The sequence below is a fragment of the Phytophthora parasitica genome (assembly GCF_000247585.1).
Source record: "Phytophthora parasitica INRA-310 unplaced genomic scaffold supercont2.15, whole genome shotgun sequence".
Taxonomy (NCBI): Eukaryota; Oomycota; class Peronosporomycetes; order Peronosporales; family Peronosporaceae; genus Phytophthora; species Phytophthora nicotianae.
In genome coordinates, this window is record NW_008649001.1 from 764,699 (window position 1) to 781,083 (window position 16,385).

Consider the following 16,385-nt stretch of genomic DNA (forward strand, 5'->3'; position numbering starts at 1 on the left):
GAGTTGCTCTGGCGTGGAAGTGCTGGTACTTAAGGTGTCCAGCTCTCTCGGTGGCGAAGGAGACGCAGCAGGCGCCGGCGCGCTGACCTCACTCTCGTTCATCCGTTTGATTGACAAGCAATTTTTCAGTGAAAAAGAAAACGAGATTATTTTTGCCACTGGCCAATCAAAGCAAAAAAAAAGTTGCATTTATCCGAAAACATAGCTTGTCAGTCAAAATTTTGCAAGCATGCTCGCATCCAGGTAAGTGTTGGGATGCATCACGATATTTGCACGAGGGACTCGATCTGGCACTGCAGAACCGTCTGTGCGACTTGAGTGTGCAGCGTTGAAAGCAAATTGAGCCGGTGACGCCGTGGAAGGGTGTGTCGCCTCAAAAAATGCTCTGCATGCACCCTGGCAATTGCCTGTAGAAGCTTGTTGCGTAATTTCCATTGCCGCTTGCAATGATAACCCATGACGACGTAACTCTTCTTGCAAGGCCGGTCGGCCCCAGTGTTTGAACGGACATCCGTGATATTGTCCATGGCTGGGAGCGCCACCGGAGATAATCTGCTCACAATCCAGAGGCGCGTAGTCCTTCCGAGAACCTTCGAGTCCATAACTGTGGCGGATGTGGTAAGTGTACTCCTTGTCAAATTTGGCAGCGGGTATTGTCTTGATAAACTCGGAGCGGAAAAACTGGATACACTCGTGCACCGAGAAGCCCGCGCCTTTGAGGAACATTCGGTATTGTACGCGACCATCATACTTGAGATGGTGATTCTCTCGTAGTTTGCGGTGCAGTTGCTTCATACACAACGGGAAATGCTTCTCTGCCACCTGGTCGATCTCCTTCACTTCCAGCTTTGGCCTGTCAGCTTTCTTCGTCATTGAACTCGCTGCTCCTGTCAAGACACGCGCTTCCACGACAAATCCATCGAGTATCGGCGTCAACCGCTCCAACTCGGGCACTTGCGCAGGAATGGCACACTGCAAGTCTCGCATTTGTTCTTCCAAGCATCGTCTGAAGTGATACACAGCTACGACGCTCATCTTGCGAAGAGGTACCAAGCAGAATCCGTCGTGAATAACAACCTCTCGGTGTTTCACCAACCCTGGTGCTTCCGAGAAAGGGACGCGGTAGATGCTTCTCTGGGTTATATCCATATCGGGGTTGTCTTCGTTTAGTAGTTCATGCTTGATTCCTTCGCGCTTTAGCAATGCCACGGATGTGTATGGCGGCAATTTACTAAGACGAGTCGCAAGGAGTTTGGATTCAGCAGTGACCAGCCAATCCCATCGGCTTGAGACTCTGTGTCCTTGCACAAACGAAAGAAACTTGCACTCAACCATCGATTATCTCCACTGGCATGCAAAGCATAGGGATTATATCAGCTTTTACCTGCAAAATGCTAGTCGTAGGGCGTAATGAGACAGCAGGTCGGCATCAGTGCCTTCCTGGAATTCCGCGGCTTCGTTTAATAGACTCTTTGTTGGCTTGTGTGTCGAATACGAGCTCCATCGTGCACTGATCTGACTCAACAGCTTGACGCGCTTTTGCCCAAGCTCTTGAAAGTCGTCTAACGACACGCGTTGCTCCGGAGCGGAGCGGTAGAAGCTCAGCGTGCATGCTGTCGCCAGCATCTCCGTAAATGGAATAAATAAAAATGAGGATGCATCAAGTTGTCATATTTCTAAACGGAATTGGGCTACTCAAAATTACAGCTTCTAAAAAAATGTTTGACTCGATTTTATTTTCGGTTTAAAAACCAAAATCAAGGGAAATTAAAGTTGCAAATATTAATTAATTGATTCATTGGCAAATACAAAAACAAAATCCTAAACATTTTTTGTCAAATACTTTTAAATAATATTTTACACATAAATATTTAAAACCTTGAAAATTATTATTTTCTTTTGTTTGCCGAAGTCATCCACAGAATGCTTACCTGTTTGCAATTGTAGGCGAAGTCTCATTTCGCTAAGTGAACTTTGGACCACCGGCATTCCAGTCTTTCTCCTCGCTACAATGCTAGAAATCCCCGTGATCGACCTCAAGTACTATAAGGCCACCGGCGACAAGACCGAGTGTGAGAAGGCTGCCGAGTCACTGCACAAGTTTGGCGTACTCTGCGTCCGCGATGAGGTACCAATGGCAATTCTATTTAAAAAAAAAATTGTGGGAAGCTCTAAACACTCGTATAGCGAGCAGCAGACAACGACAACAACAAGTTCCTGGACATGATGGAGAGATATTTCGAGTCGACAGACTTCGAGGAAGACGCGCGTCCGGAGTATCACTTTCAGGTGGGTGTCACGCCGGAGCGCAAAGAGCGCGCACGGAACCACTGTGCTCGCGCTGAGAAGCTCGACAAGCGTCACGCTCCGGTCTCTCTATGCCCTCCGGAAGCCGACAAGAAGAGTCGTTTCTTCTGGCGTGTCGGTGAACGTCCTGCGGTGAGTTAAAAGTGAAATTATCAAATGTGTTGATCGTCAAAGAAATACTAACTCGTGTCTGGGTGGAAATCTACTTGGGTTGACTAGGATACCAAGTTTGAGGAACTGAATGCTGAACCGGTGGTTCCCAAGAAGTTTCCGGAATGGGAAAGTGTCATGAACATGTGGGGCGGCAAGATGCTGGACGCAATTACAGATCTCGTGGAAATCGTTGCTCTTGGACTCGGTCTGGAGAAGGACGCACTAGTGGACCGCATCAAGTACGGCCCACACTTGTTGGCACCTACGGGCAGCAACTTCAATGTGTTCAACCAACTGAACGACGTCCTCGCCGCTTACCACTACGGTGAGTTCGGAAAAATGCTCTACTGGTACTTTGTATAATTTCTTAACGTCTGAAATGATGATACAGACCTTAACTTGCTGACAATTCATGGCAAGTCCCGCTTTCCTGGGCTGTACATTTGGCTGCGAGATGGTACGCGCACGGCCGTCAAGATTCCCGATGGCTGTCTGCTTGTTCAGGCGGGCAAGCAGATGGAGTACCTGACGGGTGGATATGTACAAGCGGGTTTTCATGAAGTGGTGGTGGCTGAATCGACTCTCGATACAATCGCTCAGCGCAAGAAGGAAGGCAAGAGTCTCTGGCGCGTGTCCTCCACTCTCTTCTCGCACACAGCATCCGACAAGACGCTGGTGCCTTTGGGGCCTTTTGCAACACCAGACGCGTTAGCAAAATATCCTCCGATTCTTGCAGGCAACCAAGTTTTGGAAGAGCTTTCGCAAATTGACCTTGGTACTGGCTTCACCCTCCATCGTGAATAGGATGTCCAGACAAGTACGACTTGCAGTGCGTTCGTGATGGACAGCACGTTGAATCTTGTTACGTTCAATGTACGAGGATACTCCTCCGTTTTTTTGCTTCTCGCTCTCTCGTATAGCTCCGTATTTTCACTGTCTGCACATGATCGAAAAATTACCAACCCCGAATCTCCATTAACAACGTCAGCCATCTATACCCCGCCACGACTGGGAGCATGTTATCGTACGGATCAGCAACTCAATTTCCTCGGTCGATTGTAGTCACCACACTATCAGAACATACCGGCTATTCCACCTATGCTCCACTCGGTGTCGACAACGTGAACGGCAGGAGAATCAAGCTTTAGTACACAAAATGGTTTTTTATTAACCACCTTTTGGACCCTGCATCGACACTGGGAGAATTTCAGGACTTCCTCATGTAGGAAGGTATGGCGTACGCAGCTCGGTTGACATTGAACACGACAACTTTTAACGTACCGATGAACGATCACAACTTTTTGCAAAACTCAAAAGGCATATTTGTACTTGGAGAATACAGTAGATAAACAACTCGTAAGCTATCAGTCGTAGCGCACGCTGCCTAATAGCATAGCCTTGTAATATACTGCAATGTGAATGATGTCAAATTGCACTCATTAAGCTAGCGTTATCCTGTGTATATGATCTGCTCAAATGGACAAATGGATACGAAAGCGAAGCATTGTTAGTATGATATCGAGTTAGAAATTACCACTCGACACCAATCTTCACATACCGATCCAGGTGGCACAACGCCATTTTCACTGTCGTGAAGCAGGCAGAGACTAGCAACTTCGAGACGTTTGCCCTGAACCGTGCTCAGAAGCTGCTGACCTCGATACGTGCTGGATGTTGCATTATGAGACTTCCGCACCGCAGCTACTGCATTTGTCGAGAAAATCTTTTTACTGTGCATATCCATCGTGTGTGCGTGCTTCATGTCCGCTTTCAGGTTTTTCATCCGTTGCAGTTCCCTGAAGCAAGGAAGAAATGTCATGTATTAGAACCGCATTGCATCTCAAGCTCGATAAATTACTTACGTCTTTCGATGGTTGTCATTTGCTCTTTGGACCACGTAGCGCTTCTCGGTTAGTTTTTCTTCCGCCTCCGCCAACTCCTGTTGCTGCTTTTGTAGCAGCAGAGCACGCTTGTTCTCCTTGAATCTCTCGAATTTAGCGGTATTAAGCACACGCTCCTCGCGTTCCATGCTGTCTACTCGGACGAATACGTTTTTTGCGTCTTCAAACAGCTTCAATTTCGCCAAATTCTTCTCGGTATTTTTCAACTCGAGCAATAGGCTGGAAAATTTGACATGGGGCTCCTGCAACTTGTTCAGGTACGTTTCGAGTTGTGCTCGCTCTACTTCGTGTGTCTTTTTCAGTTCCTTCTGGCGGTGTAAGATCTCACGTTCGTAATTTTCAGCACGGGCTGCGCATAGGATATCGCTACGCTGCTTAGCGAGTACAACGCCCCGATTGAAGTGCTGTGTTTCCTTCTCCTGACGGCGTCCTTCATAGGTTCCCTGCATTTCTACGAATTCACGCTTGATAAGACGCAATCGGTCGCGCAGTACGATAGCTTTGTCGTATTTTTTGGTATTCAGGGACAGATCGCGGAGCAGGTCATCCAGTTCTGCACGGATCTTTTTGAAAATTGTGCATTGATCATGCTTGTCAATGATGTCATCTGCTGAAAAACCGAACACGGTGAATACATCCACCAACGACTTGATGTCCATCGGATTCTTTTTTGATCCTGCAGAGGCTTTGGGATCGAGAACAGTAAGCTGCTCCGCCTTCATGATGGCGAACTGCAGATCATCACGCAGCTTTACAGATTCAAGGTTAGCTTTCATGTTGGGAAAAATCTTTTACTCGTATGGTTTACCTGCTGCTTCTGATCTTCGTCCATGGTGAGTCTGTGCCAAGTAAATATCCAAGAGCTACTTTGAATAATGGAGCGAACTCGTGGAAGAATTTTAGTGTAGAACCGGAGAAATCCCGACGACGACGTTACCAAAAATACTGCATATTTTCACTGCAGCTAAAATGGTCCGTACATTGTTGCAACCACTTCAGACGATGAAGCTTAGACGGTGGAATCGATGCGTTTACGGATTCGCACAGCCAATGGACCTTTGACCGGTAGCACAAAGGAGAAGTCGTAGGTGATTTTGAACGGGTCTTCCACCGTCTCAATGTCGAAGCGACTGAAAAGCACGGCCACGACAGTCTTCATCTCCAGCATAGCAAGACGCATTCCAATGCACTTGCGTGGACCTGTACTAAACGTGATGAACTTCGGTGGTGAGATGTTCTTCAGCTCCCCGGTTTTCTCGTCGAACCAACGTTCAGGTCTGTATTCCGCTGCGTCCTCTCCCCACACGTTCGTGCGTCGGGCAGCGGCGTACTTCGACACGACCACCACGGTTCCTTTCTTGATGAACGCACCGTCCGTAAGTGTTGTGTCACGAGTCGCACACCGATACGTGGAAACAGACCACAGACGTACACTCTCCTTCACTGCTGCATCTAAGTACACGAGTTTCTGCGTGTCCTCAAGTGTTGGCGCCTCTATTTCTCCAGTTAATAAACCCGGCAGTACAGTTCGGATCTCTTCACGAATCTTTCCAAGAACTCGTGGATGGCGGTTCATCATCACAATGAGCCACGACAGACTGAAAGACGTCGTGTCCTTCCCAGCGATAAAGAAGTTAACCGCTGTGTCTTGTAGTTCACGTGGATCAGCGTTGACATTGTCGTTCATCAACAATGTAAGCAGGTTCTTCCTCTCGTCCAGAGTCTTCTCAGTAATGGATCGAACCATAATATCACGCACCATGTCATTGACAATCTTCATGTTATCACGTAGTCGCTTTTCAGCGCCGATATTAAAGAATCGCGCGAGTTTCCACATCCACATGGGAGTCTGAAATCGGTTCTGCACTGCATGGAGTGCGATATCTAACGGGTGCATCTCATCAATGTGAACGTCTCCACCGAGTTGGTTAAGCTCTACGCCGAAACCGATGCGGGTGAACACGTCGCTCGTGAATTTGCCCAATAGCGACTTCATACTGACAGTTTGTTCGCGGTCTGCACATTGCGCCAGGACGTCACGAAGTTGCAGTGTTTTCTCGCGGATAACCGGTTCCATGACTTCACGAATGCTTTTGGTCGAGAAGAGGTGACTGGCAGCTCGACGCTGCTGTTTCCACTTGTCCCCGTTGACGTTAAGTAGTCCGTAACCGAGCACATCGAACGAGATGTCTCCGAGGGTTCCTCCTTTCTCGAAGACGTCGAATTTGTCCACGAATACATCGTGGAGATCATTGGGCATGGAGAGCACGACCCAGGGCGGTTGGAAAAGCAGTTGCAGGATCCACGGTTTGCCTTCACTTGCATCAGTTTGGTCGTTGATCCAGTCGCTCATGCGATAGCGGTTGAAGAGAAGAACGTCCAAAGTATTACCAAGAATGGGCAGTGTTGAAGCAGGACGGAAGAGATCCTCCATGCATGGATCCGGTACAGGGGCAGGCATGTTGAGCAGCTTCCAAGACGCGTAGACTGCGGTTAACGCTCCGAGTGCCAGCAGTGCAGACTGCTGCGTTCCGTCGTGGCTTGCACTTGACCACATTGAGCTGAAAGTTGAGGAGTAGAGTTGAAAGTTGTGTGTGTTGCGGAGAGCAAATTGCACAGTGACAAGGAGATCGGACCAATTCGAGCAAAAGTCTCCTGCAGTTTACTGCCGAGACTCGAGAACCTCGTAGATCAATTTTCAAAGATGACACGAGCACGAAGAGTTCACTTCACTCCTCTGATTGCACCATGAAGTGTCTTGCATTACATTCCTGAAGTTAGGCTAGCTTATATGTATAATGAATGAACAAGAGTGGACTTTACCATTGTTTGTAGATGAGTAGCGTCATATCAATGAAGTTGTATGAACCTGGATCACCAGCCTGAAAAGTCCCTTCGACTACCAAGTAAGCGACGTCTCTAGGATTCAAAGCGATACTTAACAGGAGGATATGGGGAACGTGTGGAGCTACTACGAGGACAACGTTGCGTTCGACAAGACAGCGTGCTTGTCATCGAGAGGAGCATCGCATGGAGGCTCTGCTTTCTACACTTCGTTCAGACGGAGGGCTGCCAAGGTTGTGCTTCAGCAAGAAGCATCTGGTTTAACGTCGGAGCGAGAGGAAGTGCTCTTGACACTGGAGAACTGGGTCAGCGAGGCTTCCGTTCTGTACGACCAGGATGGTGAATTCCCAGTGACGGTGGCCATGCAGCAAGAGCTGGCGTTCGACCCGAGCAAAGCTGGAGATGCTATTCGCCAAAAGAACGACAACGATGTGCCAGCTACATTAGAGGAGAATATCCTTAAAGGATTGTGCTCCAACCCGTTGAGTACACCGGACAGCATCTACAAAATCATGATACAGCTCGGTGAACGCCTTGGAAGCGACGAGTTTCTGCGTGTAGTGGGAAAGTATCCGCGTGCTGCGCGTTTGTTCGCAAGCCAGCAACTCATTGCTCGCTCCGACGTGGCTAATGCCTTCCAGCTGAGCGTTTTACGGGGAGATTACAGTCAAGCTGCAGCGATAGTGGGGAAGACGGCGTACGGAGATAGCGTACTTGATACTAAACGCAATCGTCTTAAGGAGGCGTCCAAGCTTCTTAGAGTCTCCCTCAACACCTCACCTCCCTCCATCACGTCGGCATTTTCTCTGAGTTCAACCGAGCTGCACGAACAGTGCGTAGCTCGATCGGCAGACTCATTCAATCAAGTCATGACGAATGAAATGCTTCAACTGCTCGAGACACAACGAGCGATGGAGCGCACACTGGCGATTCCTGCTGGGCTATTAGTGGGCAGTTCGCTCGTAGAGACTATCCAGAAGCTGGTGACGTTGCACCCGGTGCATCGCCAAGCTTTAGTTCTCGCTGTGGACTGTGCTGAGCAGTACTGTGTCCCTCCAAGGCAATTTTGGTGGACGTTGTTGCGCGTTCTAGCCCGAACGGATCAATGGGAAACGCTGTTGGCCTTGGCAGGGGCCAACCAACCGCCCATTGGATACGTGCCAATTGTCGAGGTGATGCTGGACGAAGGCAAACACGACCTCGCTCGAGACCTGTTAGCTGCTATTCAAGACACCGACGAGCGCGAGCAAGTCTTGGCGCTACTGGCGGAAGAAGAGGGTGGAGAAGAACAGGAACACCACCACGTTGACACACTGTAGGGAGGTTGATACTGAAAACAGAGCTCCTGTTTACAAATTTTAGGCATAAAGTGGCAAATGTTGCTAATTTGCTAATGACAAATTGCCATTGTGTCAAGCAAACTTCAACACATGGTATGTCTTGTCTATGCTCCATTCGTCTTCAATCTCGATTTTATCTTGTTTTTTGTATGCTGCGGCTAACGTCCAATCCACCGTTTGGATTTCGGTATCCCCATCACAGCGGCCCCCAATGATCCGCTGCATCATTCAGCGTTCTACCAGGTCCCCAGCAACTCGACTCTAATGCTGCGTCTCCCCGGTCTCTTGACGCGTCGCTGCGTTGCCTCAGACAATGTACCCAAAGCTCTGTTCTCCTCGGCTGCGTCGCTCGAAGCGTTGGCAGCGCAGTCCATGGCCACAGCTTTTCGCCAATCCGGTCACTTGCAAGCCGATCTGGATCCACTCAAACTCCAGCCACGGACGGCAGTCCCCAGTCTCGCCGCTGACAACTTCAAGCCACTATTGACTCGGCCTTTATCAGCCACCGACCTGACCGGTGTCGTGTCCGTCCCTGCAGTAAACGGGCAACAGCTCTACGACGAACTGCACCGCATCTACTGTGGTAAAACCGGTTTTGAATTCGAGCACCTCAACTCGATCGAGGAGAAAACGTGGCTGGCCAATGCTGCCGAGACGTTGGCAGCTAAAGAGATCTCTCCCTCTGACTTGCGCAATGCATACTCGAGTATGTTACGCGCTGATGTCTTCGAGAGCTTTATGGCCAAAAAGTTCGCGTCTTTCAAGCGATATTCGGGCGAAGGAGCGGAATCCATGCTGCCAGCAGTGGAGACTGTATTGCAAGCGTGTACAACGTCGGGTGTGACCGACGTAGTGATTGGTATGCCGCACCGTGGACGACTAGCACTTCTGGTTGGGTCCCTCGAATACCCTGCACACAAAATCTTCCACAAAGTGCGCGGATACTCGGAGTTCCCCGACAATTTCCGTGGCATTGATGACGTATCGTCACATATTGCCACAACAGTGGACAAGAAATACGCAGACAAAAAGGTGCATGTGTCACTAGTGCACAATCCGTCGCATCTGGAGATCATCAATGCTGTTGCAGCCGGTAAAGTTCGTGCCAAGAATGATGGTGACTCCAATACCAACGCTATGGCGTTGCTGCTTCACGGTGACGCAGCATTCGCTGGACAGGGCTGTGTTCCTGAGGCACTAGCGCTTTCTCAACTTCCAGACTTTGAGACGGGAGGATCGGTACACATTGTGGTGAATAACCAGGTGGGTTACACAACGACATACCCCGATGGTCGTGCAACGCGTTATGCTTCAGATATCGCTAAGAGTATCGAAGCACCGATCCTGCACGTTAACGGTGAGAGCATAACCGACGTGATCCGTGCGTGTCGTCTTGCTGTGGCCTACCGTAACCGGTTCCACAAGGATATTGTCATTGATTTGATCACCTTCCGTCGTCATGGACACAATGAAGTGGACGAACCACGCTTCACACAACCCAAAATGTACGAGCGTGTTGACCAAGCCGATCGATTCCCGATCAAATTCGCTCACGAACTGGAGAGTGTTGGTCTTGTATCACGTACGAGTTTCGAGAAGACTGTGGAGCGTCTGAACGATCATCTTGAGAGTGAACTCAAGACGGTCACGGGTGAACCAGCATATAAACCTACCGAGATCGATGCGTTTAAGGGCAAGTGGGCGACGATGAACCAGCCAGAACCTGAAGATCTGTATGTGAACGTCGACACTGGTGTTGGCATCGACAACCTGATCCAAGTCGGACTGGCTTCTGTTGAGCTGCCTGAGCGAATCCAACCGCATGGTCGTCTGCAGCGTACGCACATCAAGGCACGACAGAAAATGCTGCAGGTTAAGGACGGAGAAAAACCTGAAGACGTTCGTGTGGACTGGGCTACAGCTGAAGCCATGGCGTTCGGCACGTTGATGCAAGACGGTCACTCGGTGCGTCTCGCTGGACAAGACTGTCGACGTGGCACTTTTAGTCAAAGACACGCCTCGTTCACGGACCAGAAGACAGAGGAGAGATACTTCCCGTTGCAGCACCACTTGCCAAAGACGTCGGATACTGTTGGTAAGCTCAGTGTGATCAACAGTAACCTGTCGGAGCTGGCAGTCATGGGCTACGAATACGGCTACAGTGTGGAGAGTCCAGAGAATTTAGTGATCTGGGAGGCGCAGTTCGGTGACTTTTTCAACGGTGCTCAGATCGTCATCGACCAGTTCTTGTCAAGTGCAGAGTCCAAGTGGATGCGTCAGTCCGGTCTCATGTTGTTGCTGCCTCACGGCAACGACGGAGCTGGTCCTGACCACTCCAGTGGCCGTGTGGAGCGCTTCTTGCAGCTTGTGGACACTCCTGCATTGACTCCACGTTCATCCGTCAAGGAATCCGAGACAGAACCGGTGTGGAAGCAGTACCAACACGACACCAACATGATCGTGGTGAATGTGACTACACCGGCCAACTTCTTCCACCTGCTTCGTCGTCAACAGCACCGCTCGTTCCGTAAACCTGTGGTCATTATGGGACCCAAGATGCTGCTGCGTCTTGCTGATGCGACCTCGCCGTTGTCTGAAATGGGCCCTGGTACAGCTTTCCAGCCGGTTATCTCGGATTCAACGATCTCTGATGCGTCACAGGTCAAGAAGGTCTACTTCTGTTCGGGTAAATTCTACTACGAACTGGCCAAGGAGCGACTTGCACGTTGCAAGAATCCTGAGAGCATTGCACTGATTCGTCTGGAAGAATTGGCGCCGTTCCCGTTCGAGCAGGTCGCTGATGAACTTGCCAAGTTCGACAATGCCAAGAAGTTCGTCTGGGTGCAAGAAGAACCGCTGAATCAGGGAGCATGGATGCACGCTCAAGCGCACATTGAAAAACTGCTGGGCAAGAAGCAGCACCTCGAGTATATCGGTCGTGAAAGTCTCGCTGCTCCTGCTGTCGGCTTGTCCAAGCGCTCACAGGAGCAATTGCAGGTGGTATTGACGGAAGCGTTCGGGCCGCAAAAGTAGACGACAGTAGCGCTAGGACTATAAGCCGCTAATAGACGTTCAAGTTGTCGATCGATACTGCCAAGGGCAATAGGTTACAGCAAGCCCAGTTGAGCTAGCGATGCCATAAAACATGAATGTTTGCTTGTATGAATGCAATTACTTACGTAGATAAACTCGTCCTCGTGATGCTTGCGGATATTGCTACGGCTCGCTGTAGACGATGGCGGAGGCATAGCTCACAGAAGAGTCGCCGTGACGCATGCAAGCACTGCTCTGAGCGTATTTGACGAACTTGAGAGTGCACTTGAGCTTCTTTGACGCCAAAATGGTGTGTAGCAACAGCGAGATCGGATGGCGACCGCAAATGGTGTTGTTTGTTTCATCCAGATATCGCGTGAAACCTGCCGCATCCAAGCGCTCAATGAACTGCATCCAATCAGCAAATAGCAAGCATTAGCATTACTATATACAAAGATATCGAATCACAGCAGAAGATAAAGCTCTGGTCACGTACTCCCATGCCTTGGTGATCTAAATATTTGATGTATTCGTGGATCTCGCCATAGGTTGAGTCGTGTGGCTGGTAGCGGAATCTACACAAGCAACATCACGCAACGTACAAATCGACAGTTAGCCTACCAGCCAAAACATTACGCGTGCCATTGAATCTCCATTCTTACCGAGGTCCCCAATGGCAGAAGTCGGAGCTGATGACGAACAAATTCTCGTCATTCTCCAGATATGGGGCCAAAATCCTACAACAACGTTGGTATCAGTCTACTAATCCAAATCTAATGCAAACTGAGCGAGTTTCAAAGTCCCAGAGGCCTTACTTTCCGTACTCCTCGTCCAGTTTGGTCTTGGTATTGCCGACCAAGATCGGGACCGCCGTAAACTTGCGGCCATTCATTACCTACTCCACAGTCCAATAAGTGTCAATACTTCGGAATACAACACTAGTGTAGGCAGTGAGTTCAGGTGTCTTACCTTGTAGATGAAAGGAAGATGCATCTCGATGCTGTGCTCATCCTCGTCAACATCCATCGACATGGTCGCAAACTTGCCCTGACAACCAACAGCGAACCGTTAGACAATTAGGAACTTCTAGATTTCTCTCACGATCTAAAACCTACCGAGTCCACGAGCTTCTCGTTTACTTCACGGTCGATCGTAATGTTGCCCAGCGGCGTCTCATACTCATGCGCAGTCGACACAGCGCACCCACTAACAACCAATTAGCATCACGGTCTTCCACTACACTAGAGACTTAATTAATGTACCCACCGCAAGTAGAAGTGGTGCGATGGCCCGAGGATGAAGACGCGCTTGATGCGGTCCAAGTCCAGCAGGTGGTGGTACGCGTACGCCGCTGTGGGGCCTGAGTATCTGTAGCACAACAGCACAGTCCGTTCAGACCAGACGCTCATCATTGTCAATCCACAGCATTTGCAGCGCACCGGAAGCCTGCGTGCGGGCCGATAATAGCACGGATACTCGGCTGTTTCTCCTGCGTGTCGTTGTCCTCTGCGGAACTCAACCAATCTGCACACAATCGACCCCGTCACAGGATTTGTACCTTTCTATGCTAGACGATATCGTGGCAGACCTGACAGCTCGTCCTGAAGCTTGTTCTCGTCGTGAGAGTACCAGGACCCCGCGTGGGTGGCCAACCTCACGCGCACAGAGCTTGGCTCGGGCTTCTTGGACATGACCTGGAGGGTTGAGATCTTCTCCAGGGTCGAGCACGACAATGCTTCTTCCGAAATGATGCGCAGTTGAAGAGGTACTTTTGTCGGTTGTCGCATGGACTTTTTTTTGGCTTTTCATGACTATATACCGATACAATACCAGTTACAAATCGGTTTTGCAACCGGAAGTTGAAGTTGCAGTTTTTCCGCTCAAAACCTACAGCGCATACCTGTTGAAGTCACAGGAACTCAAATTCTCGCACGACTGACGGAGAGCAACTGCTGACCAGCAGTGAGCACCTGCTTGCTGTAATCAACTGCGAAATCGTGGCACGTGCTCGTCAAAACCCATTCGAAACCCTGTATATTGCCCTCGTGTTGAAAGGTACGCGAGGCACCTCCTGTTCAATAGAAGAACTCGAAAGAAACGGCGTTGTTGTGTAAAGGCGTTTAGGTGACAACAGATGCTCGTCACGTGAGGAACTCCACGTAAACACCTACACTGAGGCACATGGAGATCGACGCGTAATCCGCACGGCAACAAGAAATCCATGTTGCCGCTACCGGTACATTGTAGCGTACGACGTACGCCGTACGCCGAGCGTTGCTAGATTGATGTACAAGAGTACACGCACAGGTAGGGTGGCACCTGTGAGTCTAGCCTAACCTTGTTAGAAGACGATTCATATGACATTATATAAAGTCGTTTCGATACAATCTTGGCAAGAATCATTCATTCTCAACGAAAATGCAGTAGGGCACGGTATCACGATTACGATTGTTACGCCAACAAACGCTGCGACGCGATTCACTCGACTGGACAGGGTCTCGTTCGCAGCTTATTTAAGCACAATCCAGTCCAGCGTTACCTCATCGTGAAAGGCAGCTTGAACGTTGCTGGGCTTTTCCTAAAAACGAGATCCCCTACCCAGCTTTCGATCCCCATGGTCAGAAGCATATGACAACGGTTGGTACTGGGCGGGTGTAGCTGTAATGGTACATGCGAATGGGACGGCGTTGTTCACACTTCCCAGCCACCCTAAAACATCACTTTTGTATTTTGGCCTTCACAGTCAAGCCCACTGCTTCGCAGCAGTACACACAACCGAACTCCCTGCACGACAGCCCTCTCCTGTGTTGCTAGCTACAGGAAGGAACGTCCAACTACCAACAACACCGATAACTCAAAGCCCAAATTCAGAATGAGAAGCCACCACCGCTACAAACGCGCTGATGACGAGGACAACCGAGTATTGGCGCTCAACAACTACGCCGAGGGTTTCCTGGTGAAGCAGGGTGCGCGCGTCAAAAACTGGAAGCGCCGCTACTTCGTGTTCCGCGATGGTTACCTGTCGTACCGCAAGGACCAGCGCGAAACTTCTAAGGTTTTGGGCACAGACGTCGTGCTCGACGTGTTCTACTGGTCTGGTGTGGAATTTGGTTTGTCGCTCAAGCTCAGCAGCGGTCGCTCGCTTTACGTATCACCAGCATCCGAGCAGCAGGCCTGTATCTGGTACGAGGTTGTGCAAGGATACGTCATGCGCCAGCAAATGATCCGCCAGCTTCAGCATGTAAATCGACAACGAGAAAAACACCTTGAACCCATTTGGGAGACTGAGGACGCCGCTGAACAGAGCGCCGAGCTCATTCAGTACAACCTTTTGCTGTAGACGAGCCTCAGCCATCCCAGTTAATGTATCACCCGTCAAACACGGAGTCTGCAGCACTCCTAAGTGAACTTGAAGCCATTGGAAGCTTCACCACGAGAACGATCGCACAACAAGCTCTCTACCGGTAATTACAAGTTTCAAAATAAAACCCATTTCACTTTGATCGGTAAAAATAGTCAGCTCAAATCAAGCTCTAAAATTGGTCCTCAGCTCATTTTGGTTGATTGGTGTGTCAAACATCACTTTCAGCAAACCGCACATTTTTTTTGATAACCTTCGCAATGGCTGGAGCTGCTGACGCAGCCGCACCTGCGGCCCGTGCGCCAGAGGAGTCGCCTTCCGGGTATCTGACCCGCTTCTGGCGTGCGAATGCATCCGCCTTCATGCGCTGGTTCCTGGCGCTGCCGTACGCTGGTCAAGTGTCCTTGTTGCGCAACGCATCGCCCGACATTCCTTTGTCGTACGACCCCAAGGAGCCACGCCCGCAGGCTACACAACTGCTTACGCCTGAGCTGACGCTTAAGGCGCTGCTGGAGGAGAACGGGAAGGTGTTGCTGCGCCTCATGAATGCGCGCGTCACCAAGGTTGACCAGTGCAGCCGCCACGATCTGCTGTACCTCGCATCACTACGTGCTTCTGGCACCATGCCCACGTTCTCAGGCGAGACGTTCAAGCACGTATCCCTGGCATTCATCGACCTTGCGGACCCGGAGCACAACGTGCAGTCGCTGCTTCCCTCCGCGTCTCCCGAAATCATTGAACAGAAGAAGGACTTGATCAAGCAGGGCAAGCTTATGGAAGCGGACGTGTGGCTCACGCTTCAGATGCGGCAGCAGGTCATCCTCACGCTTCTCACGAATGTGGCACACACTTTTGAGACCATGTTCCTGAAGCAGGTGATGGTCGGAGAGGTGAGTGCTGCTGAAGTCGGCTGCCGATACTGCGGCGCGTCCACGCGGAAGGACGAAGGTGCAGAGAATGCAGCAAGTTTGCTGCGGTGTGCATGTGAAGCAGCTTTTTACTGCTGCAAGGAGCATCAAGTAGAGGACTGGACCAACCACAAGACCAGTTGTAAGACAATCAGGAAGGAGAAGGCTGCTGTGGAGAAGCAGGAGGCAAACTAGAATGCACGGACGGCACTCCATTAACTGTGACATATACTGGTGAAAAGCAGTGAGCCACGCCATTTAGATTTCGTTGTAGCTATAGTGACTTTACCCTGAAGTCCGCATTACGGTATTACTAGCCTACGCGAGCTTGTCCTGTTTGAAGGCCTGCTTAGATTGTGGTGATAGTGGTTGTATACATACTCCTTGGCTGCCAAAGCGCATTCGGAATGTGGCATTCCTCGTGCCCAGACTTGTTTGCGAGCAACACTACCGTGTAAGTAGCCACATGTATCGTGTCAACGCTTTTTTTTCTTTACCGGTAATTGCGATGAACGTCGCAGTTCAAGGTTATTGAACT

The 16,385-nt window shown here is 50.0% G+C and overlaps 10 protein-coding genes across 13 annotated transcripts in view; 5 read left to right on the forward strand and 5 right to left on the reverse strand.

Moving 5' to 3' along the window:
* PPTG_08210 (tRNA pseudouridine(38-40) synthase) overlaps positions 1 to 8 on the reverse strand; it is a 1,861-nt gene extending 1,853 nt beyond the window's left edge. The window contains exon 1 of the mRNA XM_008903149.1: positions 1 to 8. This exon is cut by the window's left edge and continues 1,853 nt beyond it. The gene's annotated coding sequence lies outside the window, so the exon portion shown is untranslated.
* Positions 9 to 151: 143 nt separating this feature from the next.
* PPTG_08211 lies at positions 152 to 1,676 on the reverse strand. Of its 2 annotated transcripts, none has more exons than XM_008903150.1 (2): positions 1,385 to 1,676; positions 152 to 1,294 (listed from the first exon to the last, which is right to left on the reverse strand). In XM_008903150.1, the coding sequence occupies exons 1-2, from the start codon at positions 1,624 to 1,626 to the stop codon at positions 214 to 216; spliced, it is 1,323 nt and encodes a 440-aa protein (XP_008901398.1). In that variant the 5' UTR covers positions 1,627 to 1,676; the 3' UTR covers positions 152 to 213. The 2 variants fall into 2 exon arrangements, with proteins under 2 accessions (XP_008901398.1, XP_008901399.1); XM_008903151.1 differs by having other exon boundaries at positions 152 to 1,320.
* A 229-nt stretch (positions 1,677 to 1,905) lies between these two features.
* PPTG_08212 lies at positions 1,906 to 3,656 on the forward strand. Of its 2 annotated transcripts, XM_008903152.1 has the most exons (4): positions 1,906 to 2,128; positions 2,188 to 2,439; positions 2,527 to 2,785; positions 2,852 to 3,656. In XM_008903152.1, the coding sequence occupies exons 1-4, from the start codon at positions 2,012 to 2,014 to the stop codon at positions 3,262 to 3,264; spliced, it is 1,041 nt and encodes a 346-aa protein (XP_008901400.1). In that variant the 5' UTR covers positions 1,906 to 2,011; the 3' UTR covers positions 3,265 to 3,656. The 2 variants fall into 2 exon arrangements, with proteins under 2 accessions (XP_008901400.1, XP_008901401.1); XM_008903153.1 differs by having other exon boundaries at positions 1,906 to 2,439.
* Positions 3,657 to 3,967: 311 nt separating this feature from the next.
* Positions 3,968 to 5,137, reverse strand: PPTG_08213 (hypothetical protein; the record flags this gene model as incomplete). Its single annotated transcript, XM_008903154.1, has 2 exons — positions 3,968 to 4,256; positions 4,323 to 5,137. 2 exons carry the CDS (start codon positions 5,135 to 5,137, stop codon positions 3,968 to 3,970), a joined length of 1,104 nt encoding a protein of 367 aa, XP_008901402.1.
* A 233-nt stretch (positions 5,138 to 5,370) lies between these two features.
* Positions 5,371 to 6,918, reverse strand: PPTG_08214 (hypothetical protein; the record flags this gene model as incomplete). The annotated part of the gene is made up of 1 exon (XM_008903155.1): positions 5,371 to 6,918. The coding sequence occupies one exon, from the start codon at positions 6,916 to 6,918 to the stop codon at positions 5,371 to 5,373; it is 1,548 nt and encodes a 515-aa protein (XP_008901403.1).
* A 394-nt stretch (positions 6,919 to 7,312) lies between these two features.
* PPTG_08215 (hypothetical protein) lies at positions 7,313 to 8,567 on the forward strand (the record flags this gene model as incomplete). The annotated part of the gene is made up of 1 exon (XM_008903156.1): positions 7,313 to 8,567. One exon carries the CDS (start codon positions 7,313 to 7,315, stop codon positions 8,522 to 8,524), a length of 1,212 nt encoding a protein of 403 aa, XP_008901404.1. The 3' UTR covers positions 8,525 to 8,567.
* Positions 8,568 to 8,734: 167 nt separating this feature from the next.
* On the forward strand, positions 8,735 to 11,709 carry PPTG_08216 (oxoglutarate dehydrogenase (succinyl-transferring), E1 component). The gene has a single exon (XM_008903157.1). It carries the CDS (start codon positions 8,810 to 8,812, stop codon positions 11,576 to 11,578), a length of 2,769 nt encoding a protein of 922 aa, XP_008901405.1. The 5' UTR covers positions 8,735 to 8,809; the 3' UTR covers positions 11,579 to 11,709.
* PPTG_08217 lies at positions 11,619 to 13,336 on the reverse strand. Of its 2 annotated transcripts, XM_008903158.1 has the most exons (9): positions 13,167 to 13,336; positions 13,018 to 13,102; positions 12,845 to 12,946; positions 12,694 to 12,784; positions 12,548 to 12,625; positions 12,394 to 12,473; positions 12,241 to 12,315; positions 12,075 to 12,153; positions 11,619 to 11,986 (listed from the first exon to the last, which is right to left on the reverse strand). In XM_008903158.1, exons 1-9 carry the CDS (start codon positions 13,267 to 13,269, stop codon positions 11,762 to 11,764), a joined length of 918 nt encoding a protein of 305 aa, XP_008901406.1. In that variant the 5' UTR covers positions 13,270 to 13,336; the 3' UTR covers positions 11,619 to 11,761. The 2 variants fall into 2 exon arrangements, with proteins under 2 accessions (XP_008901406.1, XP_008901407.1); XM_008903159.1 differs by having other exon boundaries at positions 12,845 to 13,336.
* Positions 13,337 to 14,450: 1,114 nt separating this feature from the next.
* On the forward strand, positions 14,451 to 15,069 carry PPTG_08218 (hypothetical protein; the record flags this gene model as incomplete). The annotated part of the gene is made up of 1 exon (XM_008903160.1): positions 14,451 to 15,069. One exon carries the CDS (start codon positions 14,451 to 14,453, stop codon positions 14,916 to 14,918), a length of 468 nt encoding a protein of 155 aa, XP_008901408.1. The 3' UTR covers positions 14,919 to 15,069.
* A 100-nt stretch (positions 15,070 to 15,169) lies between these two features.
* PPTG_08219 (hypothetical protein) lies at positions 15,170 to 16,104 on the forward strand. Its single transcript, XM_008903161.1, has one exon. The coding sequence runs from the start codon at positions 15,200 to 15,202 to the stop codon at positions 16,040 to 16,042; it is 843 nt and encodes a 280-aa protein (XP_008901409.1). The 5' UTR covers positions 15,170 to 15,199; the 3' UTR covers positions 16,043 to 16,104.
* Positions 16,105 to 16,385: the final 281 nt, after the last annotated feature.